This window comes from Sminthopsis crassicaudata, chromosome 1 (assembly GCF_048593235.1).
Source record: "Sminthopsis crassicaudata isolate SCR6 chromosome 1, ASM4859323v1, whole genome shotgun sequence".
NCBI lineage: Eukaryota > Metazoa > Chordata > Mammalia > Dasyuromorphia > Dasyuridae > Sminthopsis > Sminthopsis crassicaudata.
The window spans coordinates 749323508-749348855 of NC_133617.1; the positions used below are offsets into that span (position 1 = coordinate 749323508).

General features: G+C 41.1%; 1 protein-coding gene across 1 annotated transcript in view; it reads right to left on the bottom strand.

Annotated features, from left to right (window-relative positions):
* Positions 1-4895: 4895 nt before the first annotated feature.
* AMPH (amphiphysin) overlaps positions 4896-25348 on the bottom strand; it is a 193394-nt gene continuing 172941 nt past the window's right edge. The window contains exons 19-22 of the mRNA XM_074283200.1: positions 12804-13016; positions 10642-10902; positions 9180-9281; positions 4896-6596 (exon numbers count right to left, since the gene is read on the bottom strand). Of these exons, the coding sequence (XP_074139301.1) occupies positions 6489-6596; positions 9180-9281; positions 10642-10902; positions 12804-13016 (684 nt within the window). The 3' untranslated portion in view covers positions 4896-6488. The remainder of the gene's footprint in view (positions 6597-9179; positions 9282-10641; positions 10903-12803; positions 13017-25348) is intronic.

Genomic DNA, 25348 nt, shown 5'->3' on the forward strand with positions numbered 1-25348 from the left:
TTTTTAAAAAACAAAAATTACCAAACTCCTTTAATGACTCAAACTTCTCCCTTTAGCCAAGATCTATCTATTTAAGGCAAATATTCTCCTTGTGTTTTGTAGCTGACTCAGAAAATATTCTCCAGGAAATGGACGGTGTGGGCTTAAACTAGGGATAATAAGGAAAGATGGAACAAAGGGCAAAAAGGGATATATTAGTGAAAAAGAAGATGAGCTGGTCACATGGTGAGGAGCCTATATGTTACATCAGTATTCTCATAATGTTAACAAGAAAGGTTTACTTCCTTGGCATATTGGATGGATTCTCTGTGTGGGAGGTCACAAACCAGAGTCATAGCAGGGGCAATTTGCAATTGTTGAGTTGCATGAATGACATTGGAAAGAACATTCTTTTTTTGGTCTACTGTCATTTTGATGAGGACATGAGTTTATATAAGTGGTGTTTTTTGTTTTCAAATTCTGAGTTCTAAATTTATTCATGCTCTACCTGTTCTTTTTCTGGAAATGTACAGCATCTTTCATCATAACTCCTATAGAATTGTCTTGGATCATTGTATTTGCCGAGAGTAGGTAAGCTATTCATTTTAAAAGATCATCATACAATATTGCTATTACTATGTACACCATTCTCCTGATCCTACTCAATTCATTTTGCATCACTTCATGTAAATCTGTTTTTCTGAGAGTATCCTCTTCCTTATTTCTTAAAGCACAATAGCATTCCATCATAATCATATACAACAACTTGTTCAGTCATTTCCCCAATTGATGGACATTTACTTAATTTCCATTTTTTGGCCTCCACTAAAAGTTGTGATGAATATTTTTTTTGTGCACATAGATCCTTTTCCTTTTTGTTTTTTTTTTTAATTTCTTTGGGATCCAGACCTAGAAGTCATATTTCTTGATCAAAGGGCATGGATTTTATAGCCCTTTGGGCATAGTTGCACTACTTTTTTTGTATGTAGATTCCTTCTAACTGCCTGAATGAGAAAGTTTTCCGAAGTTATAAATATCATTTTCCCAAGTAAGAATATAAACAATTTAACCTTAACAAATACCTTATAATTTTGCTTTCCTGTTTATCTTTTTATCCTTATTTTTCATCTTATATTTGAAAGTCATTATTTTTATTCAGCTCTGGTCTTTTCGTCAGAAATGTTTGAAAGCCCTCTATTTCATTGAATATGTATTTTGCATCCTGAAGGATTATACTCAGTTTTGTTGAGTAGATGATCCTTGGTTATAATCTTCACTCCTTTGCCCTCTAGAATGCCATATTCCAAGCTATCTGATATCTGATACATTCATGTGGAAGCTTCTAAATTTTATGCTTTCCTGACTGTAGCTCCACAATACTTGAATTGTTTCTTTTTGGTTTCTTTCAGTATTCTCTCCTTGACCTGGGGTTCAGCTGTAACATTCCTGGGTATTTAACTTCAGGTGGAAATTGGAGGATTCTTTGAATTTTTATTTTATACCCTGGTTCTAGAATATCAGGGCAGTTTCCCCTAATATGGAAGATGATATCTGGGTTCTTCTTTTGATCATGACTTACAGGTAGTCCAAAAATTTTAAAATTCTCTCTCCTGGATCTATTTTCTATGTCAGTTTTTTCAATGAGATGTTTCATATTTTCTTCTATTTTTTAATTCTTTTGATTATGTTTGATTGTTTCTTGATGCTTCATAAAGTAATTAGCTTCCATTTGCCTAATCCTAACTTTTAAGGGATTATTCTCTCCAGTGAGCTTTAGTACAAGCTTTTCCATTTGGCCAAATCTGATTCTCAAGGCACTTTTCTCTTCATTGGATTGTGCCACTGTTATTTAACCTATGATTTTTTTTCAGTATTTTTCCTAAGAGTAATTTTATTTTTCCCAATACATGCAAAGATAGTTTTTTCCCCCTGAGGGAATTGGAGTTAAATGACTTGCCCAGGGTCACACAGCTAGGAAGCATTAAGTGTCTGAGGTCAGATTTGAACTCAGATCTTCCTGACTTCAGGGCTGGTGCTCTATCCACTGTGCCACCTAGCTGCCCCAGCAAAGATTGTTTTAACATTTGTCTTTACAAAGACTTTAAATTTTTTTCTTCCTATCTTCCTCCCTCCTCTATCCTGAAGACAGCAAGTAATCTGACATAGGTTAATCATGTGCAATTCTTCTAAACATATTTTCATATCTGTCATTCTGGGCAAGAAAAATCAGATCACAATGGGGAAAAAATGAGAAAGAAAACAACAAGCAAAAAACCAAACAACAATAACAACCAAAGATGGTGAAAATAATATTTTGATCCACATTCAGTGTCCATTCTTTCTCTGGAAGCCCTTGGTACTTTCCATCCCAAGTCTATTGGAATTGTCTTGAATCATCTCATTGTAGAAAAGAGCCAAGTCCATCACTGATCATCAAATAATCTTGTTACTGTGTACAATGTTCTCTTGGGCTTCTAACATCACTCAGCATCAGTTCCTGTGAGCCTCTCCAGGCCTCTCTGAAATCCTCCTGCTAATCATTTCTTATAGAACAATAATATTCCATAGCATTCATGTACCATAACTTATTAGTCATTCTTCAACTGATGGACGTCCACTCCGTTTCCAGTTCCTTGCCACCACAAAAGGTCTGCCACAAACATTTTTGCACATGTGAGTCCTTTTACCTCTTTTATGATCTTTTTGGGATACAGCCCCAGTAGGTATACTGCTGGATCACAGAGAATGCACACTTTGATAGTCCTTTGGGAATAATTTGCTTCAGTATTTTTTGTGCATCCTTTACCAAACTCTTGACACCTTTTTCATGATTTTTCTTGCATCACTGTCATTCCCCTTCCTAATTTTTTCTCTATCTCTCTTCCCTGATTTTAAAATTGTTTTTGGAGCTTTTCTCTGGACTGAAACCAATTCACATTTTTCTTTGGGGCTTTGGATGAAGGAGTTTTGACTTTGTTGTCTTCTTCTGAATGTTTGGCTTTCTATGATCATATGTTTTGTTTGCTCATTTCACAGCCTATTTCTTGGCTTTTAACTCTATGCTAAAGTGGGGCTCTGCTTTCCAAGTGGAGGGAGCAAGCCTCAGTTTTTTTATGTAGCTATTTTCAGAGATAATTCTGGGGACCTGGAAGTTTTTGATCCTTTAAAGGCAGTATGATCTAAGAAGATGTATGTTCACTGTAATGCACACTGGTCTATGAGTGACTATGAACACTCTTCTCAACCATGAAATTATGACTAGGGTCCCTACTCCACTGCTTCATTTGATACGCTTGTGCTCCTCCTTGCACTGTTACTGAGATCTAGGTAAGTGACCTTGATCCAACTATAGGCCCTTGGTGTCAGCAAAGGGACCCCCATCAATCTCCTTTTGACCAACTGTCATATCCCCTTGTTGTCTGTGGGCTGAGAAGTAGGAAACTACCACTGCTGTCACTGATCCAGTCACTTGGATGCCTGTTCCTGGTTTGCTGGGCCCAGGTCTGTGCCAGCACAATCTGTGCTGGATTGCACTCCATTCTCACCTTGGGGAAATAGACCTTTCTTGCCAGCCTTCTAAGTTACCTTGACCTATAAGATATTTTAATTTCATCTTTTTCTGATACTTTAGAATTTTATAGTCACTACTTAAAGGTATTTGGGGGTATTTTGGTGGAGAGCTCAGGTAAGTCCCTGCTTATGCTTTTGCTCTGCCATCTTGGCTCCACTTTCCCTGGCCAATTTTTCAATACTGGTTTTTAATATTCACAGTATTACTTCAGACCCTAAATCTTTCTTAATTCCATTTTATGCAGAAGAAATTATGTTGTTATGTGTGCCATATTATTATCCCTTTTTCTTCTTGTCATATGTGATGCCATAGCTTTGTCATAAATTAGTTCCAGGAAAAAAATTGACCCTAATAATAACTATTTCCTTGAGCTCCATAAAGTATGGGAGTCAGTAGCTTTGCACGGGGGAGTTTTAACCATGAATCAGGAGCATATACAAAGCAAACATGTGGCAAATACGGAGCCTTGGCCACCATATATCGTGGAGAGAGTTCTGGGAGATTAATACATACTCAATCACCAAAAAGTCCCTTTGCTTGGGTGAAGAATTATCTCCTGCAGACAATGGACCCACTAACTGACTTTCCTATTTCTTTGATCTATTCATCTATAGACACAGTGACATAAAAATGCCAGGAAGAAATATGGTCGTGAGTGAGGCTGCTGGGAAAAGGAATTGCTGATTATGAAGGCTGTAAACCTGGACTTGCCACTAGTATCCAGACTTGGTGCTCACTAGTGGAACTCTGGACAGGGCCCTTCCTCAGGGGCTGTCATCTCACTGCTGTTAAGAGCTGTTAGGAAGGAGAGAGAAGGCCTAATCATCTGCCAACCAAAAACTTCTGTGGGCTTTCATTTTTCTGGTGTGTGCCTTAGGGAGCAGGATTGAGAGGCCCCTGCTTCCGATGTTACCAACTCCTAAGGCTATAGATTTAGAGCTGGAAGGGCCTAAGAGGTCATCTACTCCAATCTCCTCCTTTGATAGATAAGGAAATTGAGTCTAAGGTCACATAGAGGCAGAAGCAGGATCAGAGCCAGGTCCTTTCATTCTGAATTCACACCCCCTTCTACCCTTTCCTCTGTCCCCCACTTTGGAGAATCCTGTCCTGGAAAGCAGGAGGCCAGAATTCTGGTTCTGGTGCCCCTACTAACTCTGAGCAAGTCATTATTTACCTTCTGGATCTGCAGTCAGACACATAACACCCTGGGTATGTCCCTTAACCTCTCCAAATCTCAAGCTCTTAATCTGTAAAATGGAAATTTTCCATTTTCCCCACACTCTGACTTCCAGACCGAACCAACCTTTCAGAAACGCCGCTCCTCGAGAGGAACTCAGCTCATGGGTGGAGGATCAAAGGTTTATTTGGAATGACACAACACTGAAAAACGTAATCGTTACAGATGACTTCTGGATACACGATATATCATTGAATTTGTTTAAAGGATCTGTGAAGGCGAGCTGCATAAATATAAGGAGTGAAAGTAAATGGGGGATTTCCTTTTCATGGAGGTGTGTTTGGGGATAGGTTCTTTCCCCCATCTTTCAGCCAATCTCATACAAAAGTATACTCTTTTATGTCACATTAGTGATAAGGAACATTTTACTCACTCATCCTCAGCAACAGAAGTCACTGATGTCAGATTCTTTTGCAGCTTTAAAATCACTGTTCATCATCTCACTGGGAAAAGTGCACATTATACACACAGAGACGCCGTCCCATGCTTTGGCAACAGGGCTGCGGGTTTTGCTCGGGAAACAAAACCATGGACTGTAATGCCAGACAGGATAAGAGCACTACGCGTCCCCATGACACACCGAGGTACAGAACCGAAGGAGAGGCTGGACTAAGGAGGCGGGGAGGCCTATGGGGCTGCAAGTGTGCACAGAGGGCCTGCGATCTCTGGCTGCATCGGAGGGCTTAATGGGCTTGGAGATATATGAGATAGAGAGATATGGCAGAAAAGAACACTGAAAATATTTGCAGCAGTTAAGATTTAAACAAAGACAACCCAGAGCAAAAGGGAGACAAAGGAGGAGGAGGAGGGAGAGAGAGGAGAGGGAAAAGGAAGAAGGGAGAGAAGAAGGAAGAGAGGGAGGAAAATGGGAGAAGGAGGGAGGAAGGGAGGAATGGGGAGAGAGAGACAGAAAGAGAGAGAGAAAGAGAAAAAAAGAAACTGAGAAAGAGAGAGACAGAGAGAAAGAGAGGGAGAGACATGGAGAAATAGACCAAGAGACAGACCAAGACAGGGAGAGAAAGAGGAGAGACAGAGAAACAGAGACAGACAGAGACAGAAAGAGAGAGGAGAGACAGAGGGAGGAAAGAATTGAGACTCAGTGAGAGAGATAGAAGAGAGAGAGAGAAATAGGAGGGAGAGAGAGACAAAGAGAATGAGGAGAGAAATTTGGAAAGAGAGAGAAAAAGAGGGGGAAAAAGAAGGAAGAGGAAAGGGGAAAGTAGAAGGGGAAGGAAGGAGGAGGAGAGGGAAGGAGGACTGTGCCTCACCACAAGATTATTTATCAAACTTTCTGCAGCACAGCAGCTCAATACAATACACTTAGTGCAGAGAAATTAAGGTTCTGGTCTTGAGGAAGCTAATTGAGACTTTATGGGGAGGGATCAAGTACGGGATTCACCATAGCTCAGAGAAAGCACAAACAAACCCGTTGTCACAGACAGAACGAAGGAGGACGGCCTCCTTGGCTGCTTCGGAGGAGTTCACTTGACTTTTTAAAATTTGACTTAATTTAACTTTTTTTTTCAACACATGCTCCTTGAATATGTCTCCCCCGGCTTTGCGGGACACCAGTCTGTAAAGCGTTAGCGGTGGAGCCCCCCAAGCGGGCTCCTCATCTTCCCGTCGGTTTGGAAAGCCATTGGCCAAGCTCTCTACAGAGCAGCTTCACCTCGGCCCCAGAGGGCCGGGGAGAGGGGGTGACTAATCCAGGCGATGGGTGAAGTTCTCTGGGAAGAGGCCTTTGTAGGTGTCCAGGTCTCTGTACTGGAGCCAGTCCGATTCCTTCACGCCATTGAGCCAGCCTGCATCCTGCAAGGGAAAGGACAAGCTTTCTCAGGATCACCGTGTTGAACATTGGAGGGGAGCAAGAGATCTAGATGTGGGAGGAACCCCAACAGCTGGGTAGTCCAGGCCCTTCACTTTATCCTGAGGTAACTAAGAGCTGGGGAGGTTGAGTGAGCATCAGAGGAAAGATTTGAACTCATGTCCACTGACTTCTGTCAGGGATCCCTCCATTGCATGTAGAGAAAGATGGTGGTGATGATGATGATAATGAAAAGGAGGAAGAAGAGGAGGAGGAGAAAGAAGATTCCCTTGTATGGCTTTATATGAACAGATCAATTCAACATTTTAAAAGCTCCTTTTATGTGCCAAGCCTTACACTATTTTGTGGCGATACAAAGAGAAACAGAACCATCCCTGCTCTCATGGGACTTGCACTCTTCTAGGGGGAAACAACCACACATTTAAGGAAACACTGACTAGTAACTTCAAAGCCAATGTGTAACTTCATCAACATTTCTCATTACAAAAATGAATGTGTTTCTACATAATAATAGCAAAATACAAAATGCAACAAAAGAAAGGGAAATCTCATTCCAAATAACTACAAAATGCATAACACATCTGGGGATCAACCTATCAAAGCACACAAGAGACTTGAATAAATTAAATCACAAGTTATTAATATGTAATTAGCTTATAATTAATGTGAATAATTAATAATCTAAATAGAGAAATACTCAGTGTTCATGGCTAGGCTGTGCCAATATAATAAAAATGGCTATACTATCAAACTTAATATAAATACCCTATCAATCATATTACTAAAGGACTACTTCATAGAACTTAATAAAATAATAATAAAATTCTTTTTTGAAAAGCTTTTGCGCTCTATCTCTATCAAGGAAAATGATTTTTTAAAAAAAGATAGGAGTGATGAAGGAGGAAGAGCACTTCCTGACTTCAAAGTATATTGTGAAGCAGCAGTTTTCAAAACTTCTGGTCTTGGTTAAAAAAGTCAAGATAGGTCTATCAAACAGACTAGACAAAGGGGAATCAAAGGGGTTGGACAAGTGCCCTTATTGGTCCCTTCATGTTCTAAACTCTACAGCGTAGTGGTTTATTGGGAAAACTTCTGGCTGTGGCTTCAAAGGACTTTGTGCAGCTGAGGATGATTTGGTTGTGGAAGATGAAAGGGAACCTATTGGGAGACGTTTTAGCTCCTGGGCAATATTGATACTCCTTGAATCCTCAAAGGAAGATGAATCAGTTTGGGCTAGTGTGGGAGCAGATTTAATCTGAGTCTGTGCCCCACATAGCCCAAGGACATTAAAAGTAAGAGCACAGAAAGCTTCATCCATTTGCATCCCTGATGTTAGGAACATATAAACATATAAATATTGAGCAGTAGCCCAATAGACAAGAAATAGAAGCCCTTAGGCAAATTTTGAAGAAGGGGGAAAAGAAGCATGGAAATTAAAAGACTCAATAAAATAATGAATAATATCCTAGTTGATGAGAAAAACACCCTTCTGGAAATGATGATGTCATCCACATAAAGGACTAAGATGTGCTTTGAATAGATAGATGATAGAGGAAGCATTTTGACCACTTCTCCTAAGTATATAAGAGGTCCATTCTTCTCACAAATGCCCACATTTAATTCCATCGAAGCTCGTGAGAATAATAAATAAAGGAAGGTGGCCAAGGTTAAGGATTTCTCTTGAAGGGATTTGAATGAGGAAAGGTCAGGTCTGGCATAAATATGTTTTCAATTGATTCTTGCCAATAAATACTCATAACTGGCTTATAAAGGGGGAGATGTGAGAAGCATTAGCCATCGTAATACATAAAAGATGAATATAGGGTGGAGAACTAAGAAACCGGTTCCAAGAGGAAGCAAAAGAAACTTCTGCAAAGAAGCTCCCTTTCTAAGAGACAGAGGGAGGCAAAGAGAGCAGGCTATCTGGAATCAGAGGATTTGGGTGCAAATCTTAGCTCAAATCACTTTTTTTTTCTTGGGGCCTCAGTTTCCTCAACTTTCAGATGAGGGAACTGGTCTAGATGGTCTCTGAAGTCCCTTTGGCTGCTAAGTATATGAGTTTAAGAATCCCAGTGGTCACTTAAAGCAGCAAACACAAGTCAAAATGGTCCCTTAGAGAATCCTAGGATTTCTGAGCTGGAAGGGGTCCGTCCCTAAGATGCTGACCGGGCTCTTCTGCAGAATTTCTGTAATGCAGCCATCCAGTCTCTCCTGGAAGACTTCCTGTGATAAGACCCAAGACAGTCCTTTCTACTTCTGGACGGGCTTAATGAGCAGGAAGTGTTTTATATGAGGGAACTGGAGCCCAGCTTTCTGTCACATTTACCCACTGCTCTCCTTTCAGTCCCCAAAGCCAAGCAAAAGGAGCCTCTTTTTAGAATTCAACTGAAAGGGGCCTTCTGAGGTCCCTCAGTCACTCTAGCCCATGGCCAAATGCATGAACTCTCCAGGACAGGAAGACATCTAGTCCCTGGACAAAAATATCTGGGGATGGAAAAGAGCCATAACCATGGGAGGAGGATTGGAAAATTGAGGAAAGGCACCAAGGTGTTCAGCCTAGGCTTTACCTGCTCAGCCTCTGCTTCTGCCGGTATCACCAGGACCACATCACCGCGCTTCAGGTTAAGCTCATCAGAATTAGCTGCCTCAAAATCATGGAGCACTTCCACCTGAAGAGATGAGATGAAAGACCATCAGGCCAGCATAGAGAGGAGAGCTAAAAAGTAAAAACCCAACCCTCCTTAGTACATTCTCTGAAAAATCCACAGCCCACTGGTCCAGGAGATTGGGGTCCAATTCTTCCTTTGACTCTCAGGAGGAACTATGGGAATCTAGGCAAATCATTGAGCCTTGGTCTCTTGATCTGTAAAATGGGTATAGTAATACCTATGGTACTTTCTTTGCTGAGTCACTGTAACCCATGCAGCCTTCAAAGTGCTATTTAAAACAAATAAATGCAAAATTGAAGACCAGCCCATAGCAAATGCAGTTCATGGAGGAGGGAGACAACAGAGTCCTGGCCCTCAGCTGGGACAGTTTGAATGATCAAGATTTATTGACTATCCAAAGGTCATCTCAGCATGTGCTTCAATATTCAAGTCTGGTTCCTGAAAATTATAATTCAAGGCATCAGTTAGGGTCAGTAATTTGCATTTTATAATCCAAGGTACTTCACCTTCATGTACTAGGTTATAAACTGCATGAGGGCAGAGACAATGACTTAGCTACGCTTTCTTTCAACCCTAGCACATGGTAAGTATCTGCAAAATCAGCACCAGCTTTAGTTTGAGTGTTAGGAAATCTGCATTTGATCCTTTTTGCTCTGGGGTTTGGGGCAAGCCAATTTTCAGGATGGACTTGGTTAACTTATAAATAAAATGAAAGAGTCTAGCTATCTGGTGGAGGCACCTAGGTGACAGAGTGGAGAGATCACTGGGCTTGGAGTCAAGAAGTGAGTTACAACTAGGTTGTGTCTATGCTTCCCATGCTAATTAGCTTTGTGACCCTGAGCAAATCTGCTCTCAGCCTCAGTCTGCTCATCTGTAAAATGAGAGAGTCGGGCCACTGGACCCTATGGTCTCTTCAAGTTAGGGATTCTAAGATTTTCTCTGAGTTTCTCCATTTCTCCATCCATCCATCCATCCATCCATCCATTCATTCTGTTAGGCATTGTAGATTAAAAAATGACCTGCCCTCAAGAAGTTCATATTTCATTGGTAGAAATAACATGTATAGAAATGAGTAGGTATAAAATATATAGGAAGAACGTGTAAAATAATTTGAGGGGCTACAGGGAAGAGATCTGATAACTGGAGAGGTCAAGAAAAGGGGCAGCTTAGCAGTGCCTTGAAGGAAGTTAAGGATATTCAAAGATCCGGGAGGCAAGGAGGGAAGGAATCGTAGCTTTGAGGACCGCCCAGGTCACTTCTGAGCTCAAGTGGGCGGGAACAGATACTGAGAACCAGAGCAATGCTCCTGCTGTCACTGGCACTCACCCTAAATGACTGTATGATGGGGGAACCACCTCACCTTATAGAGGAAGCCCGGAGGGACTAGTGCAGCTTCACCACTGGATGGGAGGGGAGAGACTCCACCAGGAGCTGCAGGCTGAGCATCCTCCAGTGGCTTCTGGTCACTGGCCAGTGCCGGGGTCTCACTGGAATCATCCTGGGCAGAAATGTCTTCTCTTGCCTCTTTGACCTCTCCAGCCATCCCAAGCTCATCCTCGTGCTCATCTTCCCCTTCATGGTTGGATGCAGGCTCAATGACAACTGAAGGAATGATTTTCTCCTGAAGAAGACAATTTACTTAGAAATTCTCCAAACTGTCACTTAACTAGAAGAAAAATGCATTTCAATAAACATTAATAGTAGAATGTCCAGGGTTCAAGGAGAAGCCTCAGAGGCCACTGATTTTACTTTTACTTTGAACCAGAATTCCCTTTTCTATATCCCCAATGGGGTGGTCTCCCAGAGGGTGAACTACAATCTCCAGAGAAGATCCATTCCACTCATGTTCACTGTGATTTTTTTTTCTTTCATGGAATTGAAAGCAACTTTTGCAACTTCTTCTAGTCCTCTCCTGAAAAAAGAAGAATAATTCGAATCTTTCTTCCAAATGATAGACTATCAAATTCTAAAGTCAGTTCTCATGATCAATTTAACTCTCTCCTCTTCTGAAGAAGAAAATTGGTTTAGATCAAGGGTTAATGAAGATAGCAGCTTCTTTCTTCCTTCCTTCCTCCTTCCTTCCTCCTTCCTTCCCTCCCTCCCTCCCTTCCTTGCCTTCCTTCCTTCCTTCCTTCCTTCCTTCCTTCCTTCCTTCCTTCCTTCCTTCCTTCCTTCCTTCCTCCCTTTTTCCTTCCTCCCTTCCTCCTTCCTCCCTTCCTCCCTTCCTCCCTTCCTCCCTTCCTCCCTTCCTCCCTTCCTCCCTTCCTCCCTTCCTCCCTTCCTCCCTTCCTCCCTTCCTCCCTTCCTCCCTTCCTCCCTTCCTCCCTTCCTCCCTTCCTCCCTTCCTCCCTTCCTCCCTTCCTTCCTTCCTTCCTTCCTTCCTTCCTTCCTTCCTTCCTTCCTTCCTTCCTTCCTTCCTTCTTTTCCCACTAAAGTACTGCCTAGAATAGGAAGAACTGAGTCTAAAACCAACCCCAGACTTTTACTAGATTATCTGTGATCTTGGGCAAGTCCCTTGACCTCTGTTTGTCTCATTTTCCTCATCTGTAAAATGGGGATAATAACAGGATCTACCTCCCAGGATTGTTGTGAAAATTGAATGAGAAAACATTTGCAAAACCCTTATCACAATTCCTGGCACATAGTTGGCAAAATTTAAATATTACCTATTAGTATTATTCATTTCCTCATCTATCAAGCACTTCTAAATCCCTCCTATGTAGTACCAGAGAAGAAAGTCAAAGGGATCTAGTGGACAGAAAACTGGTTTCAGTGATAGGAAAGCTTAGTTCCAAATTCTCTCTTATACATATTGGTTGAATGACCCTGGGAGAGTCATTAGCCTCTTAGTACTCCCAGACAATTATGTAATATCAGAAGTTGCAGGGAAAGTCTTTACAGGGGATGAAGGAGTTTCTTTCCAGGAGCTCCCTATACTCCCTGCAGATAAAATCAATAGTGACGACAAAAGGTACCTAAGTGCAAGAATTGACAACAATCTTTATTGATTTCAGCCCAATGTTCTAGTCCACAAAAATACTGACCATGGACCAAATCTGACCAGCTGCTTTTTTTTTGTATGACCCTCCAGCTAAGAATAGTTTTTAATATTTTAAGATGCAATTATTCAAAAACAAAACAAAATGGGCAGCAGGTTGAAATTGACCTTTGTTGGCCTTTGCCCTATCCCGATAAGATAGTTTGGGATCCTGATTCTGTCACACTCTAGGCTAGTTATGACTCCCAGATCTGTCTCTTTAGAAAATTTGATGACTATTCCATCTATGGCCTCATCCAAGCCATTGATAAAATGTGAAACAGCACAGGGACAAGCCAGGTCTCAGGTAAGACATGCCCTGGTGACACCGGATCATTAGCAACTACTCTTTGGCTTGACCCTTCAGGCTTATAACCTGGAACAGAAACACACCATTTCAGCATCCGCAGATATGTTTGCCATTTTGTAACACACGCTACTATGTCTGCCCTCATGGAGCCGCCATTTTCCACCAGGGCCTTTACCTGGGTTCCAGCTGCTTCCACTCCTTCTGTCCCAGTTCTGTCACTTTCAGTGGTCTCCGCGGTCTCTGTAACAGCTTGGGTCTCAACAAGACTCTCTCCTTCACCCAAGGGGAGGGCTTCTCCTTCTGTGACAGCCTCTAGGGCTCCCTCTGCAGCCCCCACTGGGGCTCCAGCAGCTGCAGGGACCACGTCAACATCCTCTGCTGTCACCGCCTACAAATAAGAAGATTAACCCAAAGAGGTCACACCTGGGCATTCAAATTTGACCAAAGCCTGTTTCCTAATTTTTTATTCTACTTTTTCAGAGAGCTCTCTGGGGCACTGAAATTCACTGGATCCCAGTGTCCATCTGAGTACTGAGGGGAATTACATTAAATAAAAAATAGCAAATTGTAACCAACCATGACTTTGGGGCTGGCTGGACGACACAGTGGAAAGAGCACTGGGTCTGGAGTCAGGAAAACTCATTTTCCTTAATTCAAATATAGACTCAAATAGTTACCAAAAAGACTCCTGTTTGCCTTAGTTTCCTCATTTGTAAAATGAGCCAGAGAAGGAAATGGTAAACTAAGAAAACCCTAAATGAGGTCATGAAAACTTGAATATGAATCAAGTACACCAACAAATGGAGCTAGCTGGGGTATAAGCACTTCTGGGTGCAATTTAGACTTCTAAAGTTTCTTATCCACAACAGGTCTAGGTCAAGGCTACCATCCTTGGTGGGGTATAAAAGGGAAGAGGTGGAAGTGGAGGAAACACATCCTTGAATGTTGCTGTGGGTTTCCTCTTAATTTACAGCCACGGGAAAAGTCCAGAGGGCCTGCCCTTATTATAGCTCTGAAATTAGAACTTTTATGTGCTCTTAAATCAATTCTTAAAACAACTTTGATGATAAATTTGGTGCTTAATACATATATATGCAACATATATGTTGTACTTTGCAAAATTTAAAACCTACATAAATATTAGCTATCATCATCATCATCATCATCATCATCATCATCATCATCATCATCATTATTGTTCAATGACACTCATTGCCAGGAATACTCAACTTCAGATTCTATTGAAGGCGTAAAGGAAAGAAGCCTGTTGGCTCCCAAGAGCTGCATTATTAGCCACAAAGCTTCTATACAGTCATAGTTTCATCCGTGAAAAGATCCAATTAGAGGCAAGGGTGTCGGTCTCTTAATTAGAACAAGGACAACAAAGACAAAATAGGAAGTTGCTTTGGAAGACCAATAATTCATATTGTTGGTTAGCGTATTCACTTAAACTATAGCTCCATGACCTTATTATATAAAAAGACTCCAACTATTCAGAAGAACCTTTGGAAGAGGAGAGGTTTTGAAGAAAAAAGTTTTCTGGATACACTTTTTGGACAAATTATCTCTTAAAATAAACCAGATGTAAACTGGAGAGGCTTACATGTTACATGTTACAAGTCACATGTTGTTAGAGTTGTGAACTGATTATTCTGGAAACAAAATTGAAATTATGTGAAAAAAGTTAATTAACTACTTACTTCATCTGACTTTGGAGTTTTGTTACTAAGTATATTCCTCCAAAGAGATCAAAGATAAAAATACAGATCCTGTGGGGACCAGAATATTGGCAAAAATATTTTTTTAAATAAAAATGCTGTACAAAGGTCATTGATTGGGGACATTTTTATATGAATGTAATGGAATATGACTAAACAAAGGAAATGACAAATTAAGGAATTTAGAGGAACATAGGAAGACTATATGAACTGATGAAGAGCGTAGAAAGAAGCAGGAGAACAAACACACAATCACCACAACAATATAAACAAGCCTGATGCTGGAAGGCAGCTGCCATCTGAAAAAGGCTCATGACTACATTGGCCCAGGAAGACAGATCATGGGACATAGTCCTTTTCTGAAGGGAAATATAGGAAGGGGATGAAAATGTAGGTCATGTCTCCCCTGGCAGATATTATTACTAACCAAGACCTCCTGAGCTCAAAGATTCTGCAGCACATCACAGGCAGGATGCAAAGGGCTAGAACTGAGCAAGGCACTTGGATAATGGAGCATGTGAGACTAATTGCCAATTGGACAGTTCCCTATTAACTTGTTTGAAGGCTGACCCTCCCCAGCTGTTCTGTGCGGCTTGATTGGTGGGACAAAGAGGGGGGAGTGATGTGTGTGGGAGGAGGAGGAAGAGGAAGTGAGACGCAGACGCAGACTCAGTCTCTCCTGGAGTTTGAGGGAGGAAGGAGTGTGTGAGGTTTCTAGGCCTAACCCCCTGACCTTGACTGTAAAAGATCAGGAATAAAGACGCTTAGTGATCCTGACTCCAGCTGATTTCTGGGAAGACAGAGTTCCAGCAGCAGGAGATACCATGTCCTGATCTCTTTTTATCAAAATAGGGAACTCCTGTTAAGAAAACTCCATCTAATAACCCAGATTGACACCTATAGCTTGGATGTGGAGATGAAGTGACCAGGGTAGTCTTCCTGAGTCGGAAGCGAAGGATCCAAAACTCCTAGATCTGAAACTTGATACTTCTCCCAATTAAAGTAAATAGGTCTCATGGGAGAAGCCCTGACTTTGGAGGCTGAGGACCTGCCTCCGTTTCACTTCTGTAAATTGAGATCAGTTTGACTAGAAGATTTCCTCCCAGTCCCCATCCCCTGCTCTGTGTCCCAACGGCCAAACTCTGGCTAGTTAGTTCTATGCTTGCTGTTAAGCAGTCAGCAGGCCAGCAGAGGGAGTCCATGTCACAGAGCTTTGGGCTCTTGGCAAGACTGGGGTCTGGAAAGCAGAACCCTAATCGGCCTTAAAGGGATGGAGTGGCTGGATGGGGGAAGGGGGATGAAGGGCCCAAGGAGCCTTTAAAATTAAAAAGCTATTTTTCATGTACCACAGTAATCTTTTTGCCTGGAGGTTGCTGCTCCTTTGGGGTTCGGACCATTTCTTTGGCTAGCTCCTCTATATATGAGAGGCAGTATGGCCTGGGATCAGAAAAGTGTGGTTTTGAATTCTGCTCCAACTTCCTGGCTCTGTGGCCTGGAGAAGTCCCTTTATCTCTCTGTGCTGCATCAGCTGTGCGGTTTGTGTGTGGAAGCTAAGAAGGGGCCCTGTTCATCACAGTCCGAAGGACTGGGGGCAAATGTGAACAACCTTTCCTAAACCGTCCATAATCTGGGGTCAAAGGATGATAATAGTATCAACTTCCATGGATCTAGTGGACATGAGAATTTATATTTACAGTTAAAGCATATATGTAAAACAGTATACACACACACACACACACTTAGACCTATTTATATATAGGACACACACATTATATACATACATATATATATATATTATATATATATAATATATATATAATATATAATATATATAATATATATATATATAGGACACACACACACACACATATATTGGACACAGAATCAGAAAGATCTGGGTTAATCTCTCCACAATACTGAGCAGGGCATAGCCATCAGCAAATCACTTAGCATCTAAAAGACTCGGTTTCCTCAGGTGCCCAATGATCACAATGCCAACAGCTTGTAATAGGTTAAAATGACATCCTATCAACAGAAATGAGTGCAAGGGATAATGTTGTAGAAATTACCCATGCATATGTTCTGTCAATAAAAAGCTATAGTAAAAAAAAAATGACATTCTATCAAGTGTCTCATATACCTTAAAACCATGACACAAACATGAGCATTGTTTTGTTTTTTTTTTTTTTTTTCCAACAGATAAATACTTGGAGGAGTTTATCATCAAGTTGTTAGAAAAAGATCATATCAGACAATTAGAACTGAAGACAGGAGTTCATGTGCTAAGATTAGGCTCATATAATTAGTCTGGAGCTTTAAAGAACCTTTGAGATCATCCGGTTAAACTCCCTCATTTTATTACTATTGTTCAGTCATTTCAATCATGTCTGCCTGTCCATGATCCCATTGGAAGCTTATTGGCAAAGATATTGGAGTGATTTACCATTATCTTCATTTTACATATTGGGAAACTGAGGCATAGAGGGTCAGAAAGCTAGTGAGGGTCTGAAGCCAAATCTGAACTCAGGTTTACCTGATTCTGGGCCTAGTCCTCTCTGGTACTGTCTAGCTGCCTCCTCAACTCCTCATTTTACAGATCAGGAAACACAACTAGGGAGGTGAAATCATTTACTCAAACTCATAGAACCCATGGTTTTATCTCCTGGATAAAACCACCAAGAGTTTCCCAGAAACTCTTAAATTTGATCAGTCAAGTAAGAGGTTACTCCTAAATGTATTACTATTGTGGTCATCATCATGATTATTCTTCCCAATATTAGTACCACTATTTTATACTTTGTTTAAGGGAAGGACACTGCTTTCTAGCCTCCGCCTGCTGTAGGTTACTGCTGCGGGAAATAACCCTAATTAAAAGACTAATATTAGTTATTTTAAAGAGCAGATAAATGAATCTGCTGAATACACATCAGCCTTTGAGAAGCCATAGTATCATATTTTTCTCTTTGTGTTAAAATCAAATGAAATGCTGCTCAGGGGTCTGAGAAATTTGGGAACTCTGGGAACTCCCATCTCTAGGAGATTCTAAAATAAGCCCCCATTGGATGCAGAGTGGGGTCTATCTGGGAGACCCTTAAATGCTTAAGAGCTCTTTAGAACCCTTTAGAGGATTTTTTTTTTTTGATGAGGCAATTGGGGTTAAATGACTTGCCCAGGGTCACACAGCTAGGAAGTGTTAAGTGTCTGAGACCAGATTTGAACTCAGGTCTAGAGGATTAAATATTAATCCCATGTTAATTCTGGAGACCTCCCCTTCTGGAGGCACAAAACACCAGTCACTGGATCAAACAGGTCTCACTGGAGGCATTTCACTACTGGCTGTCTAGGTCCATGCAGCTGCCTCCCTCTTCCCATCAGCCTCCTTCACAGATATGAGACAACATCATTCACAATGGCATCCTTAAAGCACTGCAGTAGCCATTAACAAAACTTAATGGAGGCACAAGGAAATGGGTATGTGTGGAAAAGAATGAGAAGAAGCTCTGTTATGGGGAAGAATGGCAAAGCAAATCAGCCTTGTTCCCAGGTTATGTTATAGAAGCACATTGGCAATGACTAAGACCTCAAATTATGAGCTGTAATAGACTTCTGGGATATTTCCCATCTCCAGATTTCATTTTTATTGCTTCTTTGTGCTGATAATGGTAGTTCTCAACGGTTGTGCAGTGAGCCTTTGGGAATTGGGCAATCTCATATTGCCATCACAGTTTGGGTTCACTTGTCTCCCTTTCTTCCCTGTTACAGTGAAGTTGATTTTTTCTTTTATTTTTTTAAATTTAAGATAATTTCCTGAAAATACTTTTGGGACATATACTCCAAATGATAAAAAAAAGAAAATGAGAATGTCAATCATTTTGACTGGAATTCCAGCCAAGGAATATACTCTTCTTCCTTAAAAACTGAAGTGGCTTTCTATAGTCTCTAGAATCAAATACACAACCCTATCTTTACAGCTTCCTCATACAGGCTCTTCTCTATGAATTCTATAGTTTAGTCCCCAGCTTCTTAAACTGTAGTTTTTGACCCCAGATGAGGTCTTGTAACTGAATGTGAGTGTCATGAAATTAAGATTTATTATTATAAGACAATTTTCAGATGAAATCAAAGCCATTTCTAGTCTATTGAAATGTTCTATATCACTATTGATCACTATTGATCAGAGAAATGCAAATTAAGACAACTCTGAGGTACCATTTCACCCTCTCAGATTGGCTAAGATGACTGGAAAAGATGATGATAAATATTGGAGAGGATGTGAGAAAACTGGGGTACTAATGCATTGTTGGTGGAGTTGTGTACTGAACCTACCATTCTGGAGAGCAATTTGGAACTATGCCCAAAGGACTATCAGACTGTATGTCTTTACTGGGTCTGTATCCCAAAGGGATCTTAAAGGAGGGAAAGGAATCCACATGTGCAAAAATGCTTAGAGCAGCCCTTTTTGTGTGTGTATTGACAAGGAACTGGAAACTGAGTGGATGTCCACCAGTTGGAGAATGCCTGAATAAGTCTATGAATATTATGGAATATTATTGTTCTAGAAGAAATGATCAGCAGGATGATTTCAGAAAGGCCTGGAGAGACTGACAGGAACTGATGCTGAGTGAAGGGAGTACAATCAAGAGAACTTTGTATTCAGCAACAAGAAGATTATGTGATAATCAATTCGGATGGACAGGGCTCTTTTCACAAGGAGGTGATTCAGGCCAATTCCAATAGACTTGTGAAGGAGAGAGTCATCTGCATCCAGAGGGAGCACTGTGGGGACTGAGTGTGAATCACAACACAGCATTTTTACTCTTTTTGTTGTTGTTTGCTTGCTTGTTTTTTCTCTCTCTTTTTTCACTTTTGATCTGATTTTTTCTGGTGCAGTATGATAAATGTGGAGATATGTTTAGAAGGATTGCACATGTTTAAACTATATTGGATTGCTTGCTGACTATGGAGGGAGTGGTGGGAAAGAAGGGAGAAAAATTTGGAACACAAGATTTTGCAAGGATCAGTGTTGAAAACTATCTTTGCATATATTTTGAAAATAAAAAGTTATTAATAAAAAATATTCCTGTTCTGGGGAAGAAGAATTTGGATTCCTTGATTGTGCCAAGTAACACTGACTTGTCTATGCTGACTACCAAAAACATACATTTATAATTAAGCGTCTATAGAACACTTTTTTATTTCCTAGAACCTTAGCCGTGAGTGTAAATATGGGCACTAGAATTGGAATAAAATCCTATCCCAGATACTTACCAGATAGGTGACCATGGATAAGTCACTTCACCCTAATCCCAGTTTCCTCATCTGTAACTTAAAGATAAGGCTCGAAGCTAACTTATTTCCCAGGATTGTCCTTGAAGACAATGAGACAATGTATGCACAGAACTTCATAAATTTTAAGGTTCTAGATCAATGGCTATTGTTCCTGATGTTGCTTTATGTAATTATCCTTATAGTCCTGTAAGGAAGATACTACCAGTATTATTGAGAGATAGCCTGGTATTATGGAAAGCAAGAGCTGAGTTCCAATCCCACTTCTCACATAACCACCCAGGCGATCTTGAGCAGATCACAAGCTTTCTCAGCCTCTGTTTCTTGATTTGTAAAACAGGACTAATCATGTCTGCACTGCTGACTCCAGAGGTTGTCTTGGGAATAAAGCAAGTTTCCAGATGTAATGCTGTGCCAGCCTCAAAGCCCAGCTCTGTTATTGCCACAGTATCTTCATTTATTTGCAGCAACAGAGAATTGAGATCCCTTACTCAATATCCCAGAGCTAGCAGGGAGCAGGATTAGGCCCGAGGTTGAGCATGCTGCTTTCATATTCAATGAGTTTCTCCCATCATAAAGCTAAGCTGAGATTCCTCCAGAGTTTGCCAGCATCAGTGAATCCTGGGTCAAAGCTACTTGAACCCTGCAGATCACCCAGCAATGGACAAGCATCAATTAATTAAGAAATTAATTAAGAAAACAAGATTCTGATCAGCCTGAAAGCCCGAGAAACACCCAGTGTGAACAGATGACTTTTTCAGGTCTTGAACAGAAGCACCATCAAATAGTGGTAGTGGAAGTCTGAGCAGAATTAACTTTTCTCTCTTTCATGTGGTCTAGACTCCAAACACTCCAAGTCAGATCGCTCCTTCTGGGTGCTTCATCAAAGCAAAAGCTTCTGAGAAATTCTGATCCGGAACCTGTTGCATTGTCCCAAAGGGGAGAGAGGCTGTCCCTTCCCAGCTCATTGGGTCCTCCTTTCCTCCCACCCCAAAAGCATTTCTAAGTTTCATTTCCAATAAAGTAACACTGAGAATATTTGAACTCCACAGCCAATCTTGTCTTCATTTTAATATGCTGTGGTTCGTCATAAACTCTGTGACTGACCAGATGCAGGACCATCTCTATTGAGGGCAACACTGTTGCCATAGCAACTTCTAACAGCTCCATCCAGTGAAAATGAGAGGGTTTTAAAATCATCTTTGTGGAAATGGATGAATTCTTCTTTAGATGTGCCAAAACACAGGATGCAGAAGAATATCCAGACAGGCCGGGAGAGCCTTCTAAGAACATCAGAAAACAGAGCGGGCAGTGGACGTTCCCAAGATGCCCTGGGAGGGCAGGAAGAGAAGAAGATGAAGTAGGAGGTTTTTGGGAATCAGTGTCCAAAGTCAAAAGGAAGACTCCAGGGAGAGGGGATACTTATTTTTCCACCACAAGCTGCTATTGCCAGCCCCTCCTTGAGAGTAGTAACTTTCACTTTTGTTTGAAAATCTTTCCTGAATAGCACAGAGTTTGGCACAGTTATTGCTTCATAAATACTCGGTAGGTTGACTGGTTAGTTGAGAATCACTGTCTATTTACAAAATGGCTCTCTGTGCTGGGCTACAGGGAATACAAAAGAAGGGGAAGTAGAGTTCTACCCACCAGTAACTTGCCTTGTGACTAATTAGTGTCATGGAAACAAATGGATTTTGTTCAGTAAAAGGAAGCGATCCCTTATTAAATTCTATCTCAGGAAGCTCAAGGAGAGCTCAGTTGCCAATACTCCAATTCAGAGAAGCGGACTGATTTATGGGTGACTGATGGCACTTTGATTAAATGTTAACAATAGAGAACTGAATCTAAGAGGGAGCTAATGTGGTGGATGGAAGAAGAAGCACAACTCACAGATATCTCAATAGGCTAGAATGCTGAGCCGAAGACAAGGAAGGAAAAATAAACAGGGCCCTCAGGGTAGAAGAGGGAAGCAGGGTTTGATCACACACACACACAGATACACACACACACAGATACACACACACACACACACACACACACACACACACACACACACACACACCCCTGGGGTTTCAGTGGACTAACAACTCAACATGAGTCACCGGTGTCATATGGAAGGGAAGAAAAACCAAAGTGAACTTTGGTTTTGTTAGTGGCAGTCTAGTGCCCAAGACAAGATCCTAAGGGGAGTGCCTCCATATTCTGCCCCAGGTAGAACCCGCCAGGGAAATAGTTTTCAGTCTAGTGTGACCCTTTAGGAAGAGTTCTGATGAGAGAAGAAGTGGACCAGGACAGTTATGGTGATTTAAAATAAAGTCACAGAAGATAGTTTGAAGGAAGTGGTGGCTTCCTTTGTCTAAACTGCTCTGTCTCTGTTAGAAGACTAAAAAATGGCGGTGGGGGGTGAGGCAAAGCTACAGAAAATCAGGTGACAACTCTGCCTGGAAAATGCTAAAATAGTTTATGCCTTGGACATTTCAGGTAAAAACATTTTTCTAAAAACAAAATGACACCCACATTATGGATAATCAATTCATTTTGGCAAAGGGTGATGGCTTTGAAAATGAATGTGCATAATCTGCTTGTTTCATTTTTCTATTCTTTACTATGAATCTTTGGACTTTCTACTGAAATAAATATTGGAACGATTCCTCCCCTTTGGGAAGATTGGTTCCCCTCCAAGGCCAGATTTTTCAGTGGATCTATACCATGCATTATTGAAACCCACATAGTTTGTTTTTCATTCCTCACAGGCCTGTCTCTTATGCAAATAGTAAAGATAGTTTTCCTGACTCAGGAAAGGAAATTAAATCAAAGACAGCAAATGGAGAGTCTGCTTAGTCCTCACATCAGAGCCAGTATTCTCAATGGACTCCTGCTTTTTGCTATTCTCCCTCTCCCTCCCCCTTCTCCCCCCCTGTCTCTCTCCCTTCTTCCATCTCTTCCTTCCTTCCTTCATTTCTTTTTCTTTCCTTCCTTTCTCCCATCCTCTCCCTCTCTCTCCTTCCTTCCTGTTTCCTCCCTCCCTTCCCCCTTTCCCCCCCTTCTCTCTCTCTCTCTCACACACACACACACACACACACACACACACACAGAGTTACATTTGTCTGCCCTTCTCATAACAACATTCCAATTTTGGCTTCATTCTTCTGGAAAATAATCTAAAATATTCAGTGATATTCAGGGGCCATATTGTTTCTGTAAGAGGGCAGGTCAACCCTAATTAGTGACCCTAATTTAAATAGTGATCTTTGCACTGATTACCTGTGACCTTAGATGTCACTTTCCCTCTTTAGAGCCTCAGTTTCCTCATCCATTAAGTAAAGAAGTTGAACTAGATGGTCTCAGGTTTTTTTCAGATGAATTCTATGATTCTATGATCTTATGTATATACATTGAAGTCATGGACAGTCCTTAAGTGGCTAAGAATGTGATGCTCTCCTTTAATGGAGGAAAGATGCAGGGAGAAAACTGATTTGGTACCTGGGTGTCAACTTTAGAAACCCATATGTTTGGGAAATAAAAAACATGGGATGAAATTGAGCTTGACATGAGGGACATCTTCCTAATGTTCCAGTTGTTATTGATAGTCTTTGTGGGAGGGAAGGAGGGAGAGGGAGAGGGAAAGGGAGAAAGAGAGAGAGAAGGACAAAGGGTGAAAGAAAGAGAGGAAGATGGGGGAAGGGGGGGAGGAAGGCAGTTTAAATTTCACAATCTTCAGGAAAAAAGGAAAATGAAAGGAAATGAAAGGAAAACCTGATCTTTCTCCTTGACTAAGTCCCCATAAGTAGATAATCATCCTTCACTCATCTCTGGGGCTGCTTGGGTCACCAGCAGCAGGGAGCGTTATGACTACAAGATTCATGGCAATACGCAAAAGTCTCATCGTGGGCTTAGAGAAGAGAAATCTCTTGTGAATAGGATGTGGAAATAATATCAGCAAAAAGAACAACAAAGCTGAAATCTCTGTGATTACAAAGACCCAACTTGTCCCTAAAGAAGAGATGAGAAAATAGACCTTCTTTGCAGAGGTGGAGGACTACGGATAGGAAACGTGGCATATATTGGAGACTTGGTTGATATGTTGCATTTTTTTTTTATTAAATTGTTCCCCTGTCTCCCCACTTTCTTTTTAATTTTTTTTGTTACAAGAGAAGACTGGTTGGATTGGGGTGGGGAAGAAAGATATTTAGAAGTGAAAATGAAGTAAAAATAAGTTGTATCAATAAATAGAATGTTAAAAAGAAATCAGCATGCAATGGGGGCTCCTGCCATTAATAGATGCTTCAGGGCTATAGCTGGTTAGCCCACATCCCCTGGTGGTGATGTGTAGGGTGTGTCAAGTATTTGAGATGTAGTTTCCAGAGAAATGCAGATTAAGGGCCAAGACTGGAGCTTTGGAGAGATGGTGGAGGAAGGAGGGGCTCAGACAAGGAAGCCAAGTCTTGTCTCAGATCCTCATCTTATTTCTGCTACTATTAACAGGAGTTTTCTGGGCCATGCTGGCATTAGATTTGGGGGACACTGATGTGGGGACCCTCTGAAGACCTCAAGCTTTCACTAATTTCCATGAAGATGCTGAGAGAAACAGCCCATCCCAAACATCACAATTTCAACTTTCATCTACCGAGAAAGCACTTACATTCTTCTCTCTTGTTTGCAATTCAGAGTAAAGAAGGAACTTGCAAGAATTCATGACTTGGCCCCCCCAAAATGGTGTGGGGACTGTTCTAGGGATGCTAATGGGAAGGCCTGTGGTCTATTTTGTTTTTTCAAGTGCCTTTATTTTTGAAATTAATTACTTATTTTTAGCAAAAAATATGTCATATAATTGAGAGGATTGTAGACATTAATTAAAGTAAATTGAATCTCCAGTAGTCTTTAACTACTTGAAAGTAGGGGTGAACTGGAGGTAGAAAGATGCTACAGGTAGAAATGATTGTTTCTTTAAATGTCATACTGTTGATCCCAGGAGAAACCAAATCTTTAGAAGGGTTCCGCTTCCTACTGTGGTGGAGGGAGCACTGGGCTTGGAGTTAGGGGGGCCACGTTCAAATCCTGGTTCAAGTACTACTGTAACTGCCTGGCCATATTCATGTCATGTGGTCTCTTGGGAACCTCAGTTTCTTCATTTCTAAAGTGCAAGAGTGGTTCAACATAACATCTAAGATTCTTTTCAACTCCCAATCTTTGATCCTATGTATGACATTAGAGCTAATTATGGGCATGCAAATTAGGGGCCCGGGTATACATATTCCATTTTCTTCTTAACTCCTAAGCAAAGAATTCCCTTAGAAGGGGGGAGGGGGGACGCTAGGGGGCGCAGTGGACAGAGCACCAGCCCTGAAGTTAGGAAGACCCGAGTTCAAATCCGGTCTCAGACACTTAAGACTTCCTAGCTGTGTGACCTTACTGTATCTTCCACTCAATATTCCAGAACAAGGAAAATGGCAACACTTTATAGAGGAGTATTCAGACAGAACGTGTGGGCTTTTTTGTCTTCCTAACGGGGTCCACTGGAAATAATTCAGACAAAAATAGGACAGATCCCCTCTGCTTTTCTCTATTCAGTCTTCCGACCATCACTTCATTATTTACATGACTTTTTCCTTCTAGTCTACCAATAAATGGCAGATTTGACAGATGGTCTACACACCTTATTGCAAAAATGACCTAAGGCAAATACAGCCTGAACTCTCAATTCCTAGTTATCCCA